Source organism: Scyliorhinus torazame, chromosome 12 (assembly GCF_047496885.1).
Source record: "Scyliorhinus torazame isolate Kashiwa2021f chromosome 12, sScyTor2.1, whole genome shotgun sequence".
Lineage (NCBI taxonomy): Eukaryota > Metazoa > Chordata > Chondrichthyes > Carcharhiniformes > Scyliorhinidae > Scyliorhinus > Scyliorhinus torazame.
In genome coordinates this window covers 15,389,606-15,403,700 of record NC_092718.1, presented here as the reverse complement: position 1 = coordinate 15,403,700, position 14,095 = coordinate 15,389,606, and the positions used below count along the sequence as shown (strand labels likewise).

General features: G+C 43.6%; 1 protein-coding gene across 6 annotated transcripts in view; it reads right to left on the bottom strand.

Moving 5' to 3' along the window:
• The window catches only part of iqch (IQ motif containing H), a 303,610-nt gene that overhangs the window by 240,742 nt on the left and 48,773 nt on the right, over positions 1 to 14,095 (bottom strand). For 4 of the 6 annotated variants that reach the window (XM_072470436.1, XM_072470433.1, XM_072470434.1 and 1 more), the window contains exons 3-4: positions 12,475 to 12,572; positions 6,573 to 6,687 (exon numbers count right to left, since the gene is read on the bottom strand). In XM_072470436.1, the coding sequence (XP_072326537.1) occupies positions 6,573 to 6,687; positions 12,475 to 12,572 (213 nt within the window). Of the gene's footprint in view, positions 1 to 6,572; positions 6,688 to 12,474; positions 12,573 to 14,095 lie in introns of those variants that run through there. The other 2 variants (XM_072470437.1, XM_072470438.1) reach the window with 2 other exon arrangements.

The window sequence follows — 14,095 nt, the reverse complement described above, 5'->3', positions numbered from 1 at the left end:
AATTAACATTTGCTTCCGAATTTACCTTTCCATGCTGTTTACTATTTTACAATTAGTGATCTCCCCATTGATGCGACCATCAATTCACATGAGACGGTTAGTAGAAGTGAACAGTGGTTTTAATAAGCTAGATCTGTGCCTGCCTGCGACTGCTCTGTACTGAGTGCCGCCTACAGGCTGCAGATCTATATACCATCCCCGAGGGGGCGGAGCCACAGGCAGAGCCCACAAGGACATCAACATAATACAATACAATGGTGAATTGTAGCAGCAATACGTTCACCACACCCATCAAGGCCCAAACACCCAAATTTCTCCAGATTTTCTTTATACATTAAGCCTCCAACATGTCCAACCAGTCTTGTAGCTCTTCTATGGACAGTGTCCAATACCTATCTTTCCTCAATTTGCCATCAGCCTACCTCAGGTGAGGAAATAGGTTCCCTCAGCCTGATGTTGTCTGAAGTCAAGGAAAAAGCCACTAAGTGCAGATAGGATAATCTGGCTTGTATGGACGACTTAAGAAGTGATTATTTGACTCTTTACATTTATGCCAGACTGTTATATAGAAATGTGCAATATCTGCAATTTCTGTGGGGGTAGTTACCTGAGAGACTAATGGTGCTGTGCAGCTTAAAGAAGGGAGAAAATTCAAATTAACTCACTTGGGATAGCTAGTCATGTACCATGTTAGCACAAAACTAGAGAGACATCAGTTCCGATATTCTAGTCTACCATTTGTTATTGATTGAAGAACCTCAGCCACCACATCCCACACATTCTAGAATTCTCTTGCTAAAAACCTCTTCATCGCAGGGCGGCACAGTGGCACAGGGGTTAGCACTGCTGCCTCACAGCATTGAGGACCCGGGTTTGGCCCCAGGTCACTGTCCATGTGGTGTTTGCACATTCTCCTGGTGTCTGCGTGGGTCTCATCCCCGTAACCCAATAAAGATGTGCAGGGTAGGTGGATTGGCCACACTACATTGCCCCTTGATTGGAAAAAAAAAGAATTGGACACTCTAAATTTAAAAAAAAACTCTTCACGGTGCTATCTCTTTCTGTCTCCATTGTGAGCAGTTTTGGACCCCGTATCTAAGGAAGGATGTGCTGGCCTTGGAAAGGGTCCAGAGGACATTCACAAGAATGATCCCTGGAATGAAGAGCTTGTCGTATGAGGAACGGTTGAGGACTCTGGGTCTGTACTCGTTGGAGTTTAGAACGATGAGGGGGGATCTTATTGAAACTTACAGGATACTGCAAGGCCTGGATAGAGTGGACGTGGAAAGGATGTTTTCACTTGTGGGAAAAACTAGAAGCAGAGGACACAGCTTCAAACTGAAGGGACGGTCCTTTAAAACAGAGATGAGGAGGAATTCCTTCAGCCAGAGGATGGTGAATCTGTGGAACTCTTTGCCGCAGAAGACTGTGGAGGCCAAATCACTGAGTGTCTTTAAGACAGAGATGGATAGGTTCTTGATTAATAAGGGGTCAGGGGTTCTGGGAAGAAGGCAGGAGAATGGGGATGAGAAAAATATCAGCCATGATTGAATTGCGGAGCAGACTCGATGGGCCAAGTAGCCTAATTCTGCTCCTATGTCTTATGGTCCATGATCAAAAGCCTTCTTGAAACCTACATGTTTTTACTCACTTCCTTAATTTTTTCATCTATTTTTACTTGGTGTTCGCCACCCTCCCCCCCCCCATTTACAAAACTCCTCGAGATGTTCATCATTTGTTAGATATTTTATAAATGCGAATCACTGTTATTCTGATCCAATCCATACTGATGCTGAATGTACTGAGCAGAGGCTAAGAGGGAAGGGTTTTTCGAGTATCTTCACACACACTTTGTCCCTTTGTAGAATAAGACACAGTCCTCACCACACTTCCTGGTAACTGGCTAAGAGCGGTTTTGGCAGAGGTCTGCAAATGTGGCGTGTGCTGTACTCTCTCTGGGTGAGGAGGTGCATACACTGAGGTCAGCAAAGGGATTAATTTGAAGACAAAGAGGAAGGAAGATATGTACCAGCAAACAGAAATAGAAATCATCTCCCTCCATACACCCATAAACATAAACACCTTCAAATAACACCAGAATAAACATGGAATTACAGTCCTTCTTTTCTAATGCATTAATCTATCACACCCAACCTTTGGTGAATATATAAGGAATCAAATTGTGCCATACATGACTGCACAGACCTGTATTTACAGTACAATAAGGTAGCATGATTACATTTTCACTCCAATCTTGTTTCAGATGTGTGTTATGAAATAAACTAATAGCTTGGAGGCAAAAATATGACTTGTTTTCTATTGCTGCCAAATGATGTAATTTCGTGCTGGTAAAACAACCTAAAGCCTTTTAGAGTCTGTGAACACTAACATATGCTAATAAGCTATAAATGACTGGTTCAGACGGGAAATTCAATTTTTCTTATTGCATTTTCAAGTACGTAAGTAGCTAAAACTGTGTAGTAATATGTAGATGTGTAGGTTTGATGTTTAATACAATTGAGCAAAATCAGTCACTTTAATATAGATTCTACTCATCCGAGTTTTCAGAAATATCTTTTAACAGCTTTTTTCACTTGTAGAAATGAGCAATTAATGTTATTGTTGGTCTTCATACAGTGCAGATATAAATATAATGATGCTGCAGCTAAAATTAATGCAAATAGTTTCTGGCCTGCACAGACAGAATGACTTTGAGTCGACTGCAAGGCAACAATATTTGCTAAGTTTACCTTTTATCCCTAATTCTCTCTGCTCTCCAAAAGATACAGAATTATGCTGGAATTTACAAGCAACCTCACCAGATTGTCATTTCTCACATGTTGCTTATACCAGGACATTGCCAGGATATTTGAACATGAAGCATCATACCCAAACTCAATTCTACACATCCAGTGTTCAAAATCATGTGTCCAGCATCAGCAAAAGCACAAACCAGAGACTGAACCTGAAACTATCCTATCATACATGTTTTACTGGGAATATAGATCAGAGCAGGGGGATATAAAAGTTCCTGCACTAACAATTGACCCTGTTTGGAAAGCACAGCTCCGCTGACATCAGGTTCAGTCTCAGCTTTGAATAATGGTACTAATTGCCTAGATACACCCTTGAAGAAAACTGAGATACCACAGGGCATCAAGTGGCTCTGAAATCGTGCTGGATAGGTTGGCATTTTCACGAAATGAAGGAAGATTCCTTTTAAATTTTTGTTTTGGGATGTGGGCATTGCTGACAAGGCCAGAATTTATTAGCGATCCATAGTTGCCCTCAAAAAGCAAAACGTCCAGCCTCTGACCTACTCCCGTAGCCACAGAATTGATGTGGCTGGTGCAGTTACGATTTTGATCAGTGATGACCCCTCGGGTGTTGCTACTGTGAGGCTGTTATGTTTATGCCATTGTGTGTTATGGGGAAGTGGTTTGACACTCTCTTGTTAGAGAGTCATCATCTGGCACTTGTTAACAATATGTTAATTATACTAATTATATTGTTAAGATACTCAGGCAAAGGGTATTTTCTAATTAAGTATTTTAATCACAAATAAATAGGGGACAAGTGCCCTACCAGAGGATGTCACCCCTGTAATTTTTGTTTGATTTATTGATTATTGTCTGTTTAAATAGGGACACTTGATTGTGGGAGGAGTGATATGAGACAGAACAAAATCACATCACTCGCTCAGTAAGGAAGAGCTCGGTGTCTTGGTTTTTGACTTCACCAACCAGCTTGGATTCTGTTAACACTTGTATGGCGTGAATGTTACTTGTCACATGTCAGATCAAGCCTGGATGTTATTCAGGTCTTGCTGCATGTGGACACAGATTGCTATATTATCTGAGGAATTGCAATGGTGTTCAACATTGTGAAAACATCAGTAAATCATAGAAATCATAGAATTTACAGTGCAGAAGGAGGCCATTCGACCCATCGAGTCTGCACCGGCTCCTGGAAAGAGCACCCTACCCAAGGCCAACACCTCCACCCTATCCCCATAACTCAGTAACCCCACCCAACACTAAGGGCAATTTAGCACGGCCAATCCACCTAACCTGCACATCTTTGGACTGTGGGAGGAAACCGGAGCACCCGGAGGAAACCCACGCACACACGAGGAGGACGTGCAAACCTCCGCACAGACAGTGACCCAAGCCGGAATCGAAACTGGGACCCTGGAGCTGTGAAGCAATTGTGCTATCCACAATGCTACCGTGCTGCCATAATAAACTCACTTCTCACCTGATGATGAATGAGAAGGTCATTGATGATACAGCTGAAGATAGCTGGGCCCAGCATACTACTCTGAGGAGCCCCTGCAGCAATGTCCTATGGCTGGGGTGATTGACGTCCAACAACTACAACCTTTGTGCAAAATATGTGTCCAGCAACTGGGATACTTTCTCTGAGATCCACATTGTTATGACCACCTGGGCTACTGCGCTGTCAATTCCAGCCCCACTTGACCCGGAGTTGCAACACAATAGAAATTAATAAACCATTCTTAGAAAAACACCCAAAGGGCGAGATTTTTACCAGCTGCGTAGTGCCCGGAAGGCAGCGTGGCGTGGCGCAATGTGACTGGTAGATGCCGGGTGATCCCACTTCCCAGATCGACCTGGCTCGCCATTCCTCGTGAGATCTAACGCGATCTCGTGAGACGTCGCAATGTGAATGTCGCCCATTGTGGGCGGGATCACTTTTTAGCAAATCTGTATATTAGAGTGAGACCGTTAATCTCATGCTAATATGCATTCCCACAATCTACCCAAAGGTGTGGGATCTAACTCCCTTACATTGGAGACCTCGGGCGAGCGTCGTTCAGTTCTGGTCTCCACAGACGTGGACCAGATGGAACGGCACTAGAGGGGGGGGGGTCTCCCAAGGGATCGGAGGCCACCACGTGCTCACCCTCTGGGCAGGGTGGCACCCTGGCACTGCTGATGACAGCATGATACCTGGGCACTTGTACAGCTATGCAGCTTTTCTGGAGAAACCACGAGGGAGAGGAAGAAAGAGCAGCTTCTTTCCTCTGAGCATCCAGGACTCTTTCTGTCCTTCCCCTGGCTCTCTGCAAATTATCCCACTCAGGCAGGATCCAATCACTGCCTGTTATTTTGTACAATATGGCCTTTTGGCAAATACATTGGCTACCAGCCAACCAATTGAACTGAGCCCCACCGATCTTTCGGGTGCCGAAAAGTCTGAGTTCTGTTGTCCGAAAGTTAGCACAGTGTTCTCTTTTGTAACATTTGAATTCCTCACTTCCCCTGCTCGACTTAAAGACACATGTCCATTAATCCATGGATCAAAATGATAACAGCGAAAATAAAGAACAGGAAAAAAGGGAATCAACAGGAAGGATCCTTCCAACATTGACTTCAAATTTACCAGGACTACGTGGTGCCAGACTCAGTAAATTACAGGCTTGATTTCAAAGGCAGTGATGGTCATCTCAAATCAGGAATTTACCTTGTGTCCATAGTTTGGTCAAGACTGTAATAACCCAAATTGAGGAGCTTATCGGTGATTGAAATGTTATTCAAAATTATTTACTTTGAAAGAAAACCTTGTCAAGACAAATTTGTGAGGCGATAGCATGCTTTTAGAAACAGGAATAAATCATAAAGCCAATATTTGAAGAAGAGCAACTTAATCCAACCACCTTCTCACTGTAGTAAAATCATGGATGCTTTGCTCCTGGCAGCAAGCCATGTTCGAAAGGGAGCAACCCAGTAGTATTCCAATCTACCCTCCCTCTACAAAGCCTGACTGTCACCCACCATGTGAGGTGGCCAAAACTGAACACTTTATTCTATCTGAACCCTAACCACACCAGGACAAAATAGTATGCTTTATCTTATCATAGAATTTACAGTGCAGAAGGAGGCCATTCGGCCCATCGAGTCTGCACCGGCTCTTGGAAAGAGCACCCTACCCAAGGTCCACACCTCCACCCTATCCCCATAACCCAGTAACCCCACCCAACACTAAGGGCAATTTTGGACACTATGGGCAATTTAGCATGGCCAATCCACCTAACCCGCACATCTTTGGACTGTGGGAGGAAACTGGAGCACCCGGAGGAAACCCACGCACACACGGGGAGGATGTGCAGACTCCGCACAGACAGTGACCCAAGCCGGAATCGAACCTGGGACCCTGGAGCTGTGAAGCATTTGTGCTATCCACAATGCTACCGTACTGCCCACAATGCTACCGTGCTGCCCTTGTTATGCATTGTCCTATAAATATACCCTGGGACCCCATTTTCTCCAGTTATTGATGTAGAGCATTGACCATCAAACTCTACAGATCTAGTCACCAGAACACCAATATCTCTTTTCTTCCCCATCAGCTTTAGTGCATTACTCCGAAGGCTGCATACATCTTCAGTATTCAAGAACATATGATTGACTAATAATCTGTAACTGGACAAATGACTCTTAATTTGACACCATTATTGGCAGGTGGAAAACGTGTAGGTATTGTTAATGTATTCAATATAGATTAAATATAAAAACAAACAGTAAATACAAAATAGATAATGAACTCACCTGTGTTCCAGGTGAGGCATGTTGAGGTGCATTCCATAACTGGATACCGTGATGCTTTTTACTCAAAGGTGGGTAAGCAACAGGCCTCTTCATTATTTTACTGACAGGCAGTGGACTAAATGAAAAACATTATTGTTTTTTGGTGGCAAGGAATGGTTTCCAATATGAAGTACCTCATAAATGCATCAGAATAATTATGGTGTACAAGCAAATACTGGGGTTTGCAGGCCTCATCGAATACGCAGACCTCTGAAGCTGCACATTTATTTTTGAATTCTATCCATTTGTTCAGAGAACTTCTGAAGCTACTCGTCAACTACAAAACTCTCGATTTTATTAGCAACATTTAAGAGGCATCTGGATGGGTGCATGAATAGGGAAGGAATAGAGGGATACGAACTGCGTAAGGGCAGAAGGTTGTTTTTTAAGTTCGGCCATCATGATCGGCACAGGCTTGGAGGGCCAAAGGGCCTGTTCCTGTGCTGTACTGTTCTTTGTTCTTTTTCAGTTATTTTCCTTCCACTTTTGAAGGCATGTTGTGACTTCAGTTCATGGTCAGGTATCAACAATCCTTCACACAAGTGACCATTCAATGTGTGAGTCACGTGCACTAAATAAGTAAAGTAGGCTTTAAACTAAATATTGCAGTGGGAGTATGGGGGCGGGGGTTCAGTTGCATAGAATTTTTAAAAATCAACGTGTAATGAGGAGGTAGGAGTATAGGTTAAGATGAGGCTAATTGTTACCAGATAATTGAAGGAAGGGACAGAGTGTGTGAATGTTATATTGCAAAAGGGAATCGTACAAGAGTAGGGAAAAATAATAATAGGACAAATTTAATGGCTTTGTATCTGAATGAGCGTAGCATTCAGAATATAATTAATGGGTTAACAGTGCAAATAGAGACAATGGGATATGATTTGGTGGCGATTACTGAGGCATAGTTACAAGAAGGCCATGTGTGGGAGTTGAATATCCAAGGGTAGTCAGTGTTTTGGAAGGATAGTCAGAAAGAAAAAGGAGGAAGTGTAGCTTTGTTAGTAATGGAAAGGCTAAGTGTTGTAGTGAGAAATTATATTGGTACTGGAGATCAAGATGTGGAATCAGTCTGGGTAGAAATAGCATGGGAAAGAAGTCCCTGTTGTGAGTAATCTATAGATCCCCTCATAGTAGTTCCATAGTAGGACACAGTATAAACTAGGAAATACTATATGCTTGTAAGAAAGGTATGTCAATAATCATGGGTGATTTTAATATGCATATAGACTGGATTAATTAAATTGGCAAGGGTGCCCTCGAGGGAGAATTCATATCAGTGTATCAGAGATTGTTTCTGGAAGAATATGTTGCTGAACTAACCAGGGAACAGGCTGTTTTGGTATACTAGTATTGGATAATGAGATGAGATTAATTAATGATCTTGTAGTAAAGAATCCTCTGGGGAAGAGTAATCATTGCATGCTTGAATTTAAAATTCAGTTTGAGAGTAATAAACTTGAGTCTCACTCTGGGGTTCTGGTGTTAAACCAAGTTAATTAAATAGGCATGAGGATAGATTTGGCCTTCGTGAACTGGGCAGAAAGACTGAAAGGTAGGACAGTTGATGAACAGTGGCAGATATTTAATGAGATATTTAATTCCTCCCAACTAAAATATATTCCAGAGAGGAAGAAATAAATTTAAGAGAGGAAGAAAGAAATTTAAGAGGAGGGAAAATGCATCCGTGGTTAAGAAAGGAGGTTAAAGATAACATAAAGGTAAAAACTAAGGCATATCATATCGTAAAGGTCAGGGCAGGCTGGAAGATTGGGAAAATGTTAAATACTAACAAAGGGTTATTAAAAAGTAATAAAAAGAGCAACAGTAAATTATGAAAGAAATCTAGCGCAAAATACAAAAACAGATAGCAAAAGATTTCAGAAGCATATAGAAAGTAAGAGGGTAGCTAAAGTCAACATTGGTCTCTTAGAGGATAAGACTGAGCAATTGGTAATGGGGAACACATAAATTGCAGAGACACTAAATCAATATTTTGTCTCGGTTTTCAGGGTGGAGGCTACTACAAACATTCCAAAAGTAGCAGGTAATGCAGACTTTTTGAAAAGTAGAAACTTAAAACAATCACTGTCAGTGTGGAAAAAGTACTGAGCAAACTATTAGGATCAAAGGCAGACAAGACCCCAGGGCCTGATGGCCTGCATCCGAGGGTCTTAAAGGGAGTGGCAGCAGCGACAGTGAAGGCGTTGGTTATAATGTTCCAAAATTCCCTGGATTCTGGAAAGGTTCCAGTGGATTGGAAAAAGGCTAATGTAACACCCCTGTTCAAAAGGCAGAGAGTAGGAAATTATAGACCAGTTAGTTTAACATCTGTCATTGGGAAATCGTTGCAATCCATTATTAAGGAAGTAGTACGGGACATTTTGAAAGTCAAAACACAATCCAGCAGAGTCAGCATGGTTTTATGGAGGGTATATCATGTTGGCTAATTTGCTAGAGTTCTTCCAAGTTGTAACAAGCAAAGTGGATAATGGGGGTACTATTGATGTATTGTATCTGGACTTCCAGAAGGCACTTGTAAGGTGCTGCCCAAAAGGTTAATACACAAGGTAAGATTCCACTGGGTTGGGGGTAATATATTAGCTTGTCTAGAATATTGGCTAACCAACAGAAAGCAGAGAGTGGGGATAAATGTTTTTTTTTGGTTGGCAAGCTGTAACTAGTGCTGTGCCACAGGGTTCAGTCCTCTGTCCCCAACTAGTTACAATCTCTATTAATACGTGGATGCAGAGATAGAGGGCGGGATTCTCCAATAATGGGGCTATGTCCCTATGCCGGCGTGAAAAGCGGCTCCAACCACTCCGGCGTCAACGGTCCCAGAGAATGCTCCCCTTCCTAGGGGGCTAGGTTGGCGCCGGAGTGGTCGCCGTAGCTCCAGCCGGCGCAGAACGGTCCGCGCGAGTTCGCACATGCGCGGAACGGCTGGCATGATCCCACACATGCATGGAATGGCCGGCGTATTTCCACGCATGTGCGCTATGGCTGGCGTATTTCCGCGCATGCGCGGGGGTTCCCTTCTCCGTGCCGGCCCCCGGGCAATATGGCAGAGCCCTACAGGGGCCCAACAAGGAGTAAAATAGACCCCCACAGTACCAGCCCGCCTGCCTATCGGTAGGCACCGATCGCTGGCCAGGCCACCGTGGGGACCCTCCCGGGATCAGATCCCCCCCCGCCCGCCCTCCAGGACGGCCCCCGCAGACTCACCTTCCAGGTCCCGCCGTGTGGGACCTGAGTAACCCACGCCGGCGGGACTCGGCCAAACACCTTGGCCACTCGGCCCATCGGGGCCCGGAGAATCGCCGGGGGGGGGGGGCGCTATCAACCCCCCCCCCCCGACTGGCACGGCAGGAATCCCGCGGGCACCCGAGAATCTGCGGCAGAGAATGGGGAAGCCGCTGTCGGGGCTCGATTCTCGCGTCCCCCCCGAGGATTCTCCGACCCGACGTTGAGTCGGAGAATCCGGCCAGAATGTATTGTAGCCAAATTTGTAGATGACAGTAAAATAGGTGGGAAAGCAAATCGCAATGAGGAAATAAGAAATTTACAAATGGATATGGATAGCTGAGGTGAGTGGGCCAAAATTTAACATGAACAAGTATGAGGTTCTCCATTTTGGTCCTCGTGCATGAATTGCAGAAATTTAGTATGTAGGCGCAGCAGGTAATAAGGAAGGCAAATGAAAAGTTGGCATTCGTTGCTAATGGAATAGAGTATAAAAATAGGGAACTGATTTGCAACTGTGTGGGGCATCTGGAGCACTGAGCACAGTTTTGGTCCCCTTACTTGAGGAAGGATGTAAATACATCAGAGGCGGTTTAAGGAAGGTTCGCTAGATTGATTCCAGGGATGAAGGGTTGTGAAGAGAAATTGAGCAGTTCAGGCCTATACGCCCTGGAGTTTGGAAGAATGAGAGGAGATTTAATTGTGGTTTATAAGATGCTAAAGAGGATTGACAGGGTAGACGAAGAGCAGTTTTCCCTTGTTGGCCATTCTAGAACAAGAGACCACAGTTTTAAGTAAAGGTTGGAGAATTTCAAACAGAAATAAAGAGGAATTACTTCACTCAAAGGGTTGTGAATCTGTGGAATTCTCTACTCCAGAGTGCACTGGACACCCGAACATTAAACAAATTTGAGGAGATCGATAGGTTTTTAATTAGTAGCGGGATGAAAGGTTATGGGGAGTGGTCAGGAAGGCAGAGATGAGGCTGAGATGAAATCAGCCAAGGTCGTACTGGAGGTGGAGAAGGCTTGAGGAGCTGAATTGCCTACTCCTGCTCCTAGGGGCAGCACAGTGGTTAGCACTGTGGCTTCACAGCACCAGGGTCCCAGGTTCAATTCCCAGCTTGGGTCACTGTCTGTGCGGAGTCTGAACGTTCTCCCCGTGTCTACGTGGGCTTCCTCCGGGTGCTCCAGTTTCCTCCCACAAGTCCCGAAAGACGTGCTGTTAGATGAATTGGACATTCTGAATTCTCCCTCTGTGTACCTGAACAGGCGCCGCAATGTGGCAACTAGAGGATTTTCACAGTAACTTCATTGCAGTGTTAATGTAAGCCTACTTGTGACAATAATAAAAGGCTAAAAAAAAAGTCCTTGTGTTCATATTAATAGGCTATTCAAACACTGGGGTGGATGGGCCATCTAAGGTTAAATTTGATTATCATTCCCTTAGGGCTACACAGGCAGCAATGACCATTGCAGAAATCAGGTAACCCATGGCATATATTTGCTCATCTTGGAGCCAACAAACCCCTGGATATCACACCCTCACCACTCAGGCCCTCTCCTCTGTGTTTCACAGGTAAATATCAATTTGCCGAATAGGACAGGAGAAGACATTCTGTAATTTAAAACTGTTTTATTGTTATATTATAGTTCCGGTTTCCACTCTTCCCTTCTGGATCTTCTCCCAGTCCAGAAGCAACTGGACCCCCACCAGGGAAAAACCCAGCTCTTCCGCACAGGCTTTAATAAGCATCACCGACTCTCAAATGACTTTGAAGCTTGCTCTGGTTTGCTCTTAAAGAGACCTGCATTTCTAACATTGTCACCCTGAGATTTTCCTCTAAACTAACCCATTGAGACATTTAACCATATTTATTTAACTATAATCGCAAACTCCCACCTCCTCGACATCATTACATTTCAAGACAATACCCACATTAACTGCCCGCAACAGTTACAACTAACAAAAAATATAATACTGCAGATGCTGGAAATTTGAAAGAAAACAGATAAATGCTAGAAACACTCAGCAAGTTGAGCAATATCTGTGGAAAGGGAAATATAGAATTAATGTTTTGGGTCGATGACTTATCAGAATAATAAATTCAGCAACAAATAATATCTCATTTGTGGAGGAATTTGAGTCCAGAGGGAGTAGTAAATTCTTCATTCAAAGTACTGTGCCATTTTATAAAGAAAAACAGTTGTTCAGTTCTCGTCAGTCCATATATCCTGGCTCCTGTTAGTTCCAACAGTGTCTCTCCTGGATGCAAGGAGATGCTCTGATCTTTTGATGCCACAAAGCAGTCTATCAGGTAGGGAGACTCAACCTTATATGCCTCTCCATAGGTTATGTCAGGCCAGTATTTTACCTACTAAAACACAAACAAAATACTGCAAATGCTGGAAATCTGAAATAAAAACCTTTCTGCCCCTCTCCAGTTCTGATGAAAGGCTATCGACACACTAACAGATGCTGCCTAAACCGCGAAGCACTCCCAGACTTTAATTTCTTCACAATAAAATACAGGGAGTACTTTCAATAAGGTGTAACATTGCCTTTAAATTACTAAACAATGAAGAGTCAGGTTAGGATTAATAGTGTGACTGGCATTACTTACGCCGCTGAAATGTGGTCAGCTGGCATATTTCTGTATTCCACCGCAGGAAGGGTCAAAACTTGCTTATTGATTACATTCAGATACTCCGCTGCATGATTCTGCAACAAAACATTTTTTGTTCAGCATATGGTGACTCAACCACACTTCATAAATTTACTTTCAAATCAGCTTACCCGGCCCACTGATAAGATCTTTATAATTCGCTGTGTGTGATGCTGGCGCTGATGAAACGCTCTGCCATTGAAAATACCGTGCACACATTTTCCTTTCATTTAATTGCAAAACTAGATTCCAGTGGTTTTCTTTGACTCCCAAAAGGCTGAAGTAGAAATATAGCGAAAAACCCTTTTTTTCCCACCCAACTCCAAATACCGGTCAGAGAATTACACAGGGAAGGGCTGATTAGGAGATTCAGCCTTGAGTTCTAATCTTTGCTTCTCTCTCCTTCCATTTTTAAAAATATTTTTTTCCCTACAGCGTAGAAGGCTTATCGAGGTCTATAAAATAAGGAGGAGCATCGATAAGGTAGATAGTTGACCTCTTTCCCACCTGAGGAAGGAGCAGCGCTCCGAAAGCTAGTGACATCAAAACAAACCTGTTGGACTTTAACCTGGTGTTGTAAGACTTCTTACTCTTTTCCCAAAGGTAGAGGAGTCTAGAACTAGAGGGCATAGGTTTAAGGTGAGAGGGGAGAGATACAAAAGAGACCAGAGGAGAATTGTTTCACACAGAGGGTGGTGAACATCTGGACTGAGCTGCTAGAGGCACTGGTAGAGGAGGGTACAATTTTGTCCTTTAAAAAACAGTTGGACAGTTACATGGGCAGGGTGGGTATAGAAGGATATGGGCCAAATAAGGGCAAGTGGGACTAGCTTAGTGATAGAAACTTGGCGGCATGAACCAGCTGGGCCGAAGGGCCTGTTTCCATGCTGTAAACATCTATGACTCCATAGAGTACCCAATTCCTTTTTCCAATTAAGAGGCAATTTAGCACGGCCAATCCACCTATCCTGCACATCTTTTTGGGTTGTGGGGGTGAGATCCATGTAGACCCGTGGAGAATGTGCAAACTCCACACAGTCAGTGACCCGGGGCCGGAATTGAACCCGGGTCCCCGGCGCCATGAGGCGGCAGTGCTAACCACTGCGCTGCCCCTTCTCTCGTTTCATAGAGCATCTTTGGTTGCCCGGGGTTTACTAACCACAGCTGTCTACATGGCTCTATCTTTAGCTGACTTTCCATGATGCCATGATATAATGGAGGAAGTAGCAAAAGCTGGTCCAAAGAACTATCTCAGCTAGTACAGGGGCTTAACCCATGCTTTTTATATTAGCAAGGACTACACTCCAAACATTTTAGCGAACTGATTCTGCAATCTTTGCCTTACTGGCGATGAAAATATGTGCTACAGTAGGACTCGATGTAAACCAACTGCACCAACATGTCAAGAAAATGGTGTTTCATTATACCTAGACATGTTACATTGCATGGCACTTGATCTGCCTCTTCATAGTAATTAACAATATTGATTCAAGTATGAGAAAATCAGGATGGTTATTTCAACAGTAGAGTTACTGGAATTGTGGATTGTAATGTCGCACAAGACATTATTCATAGTTGT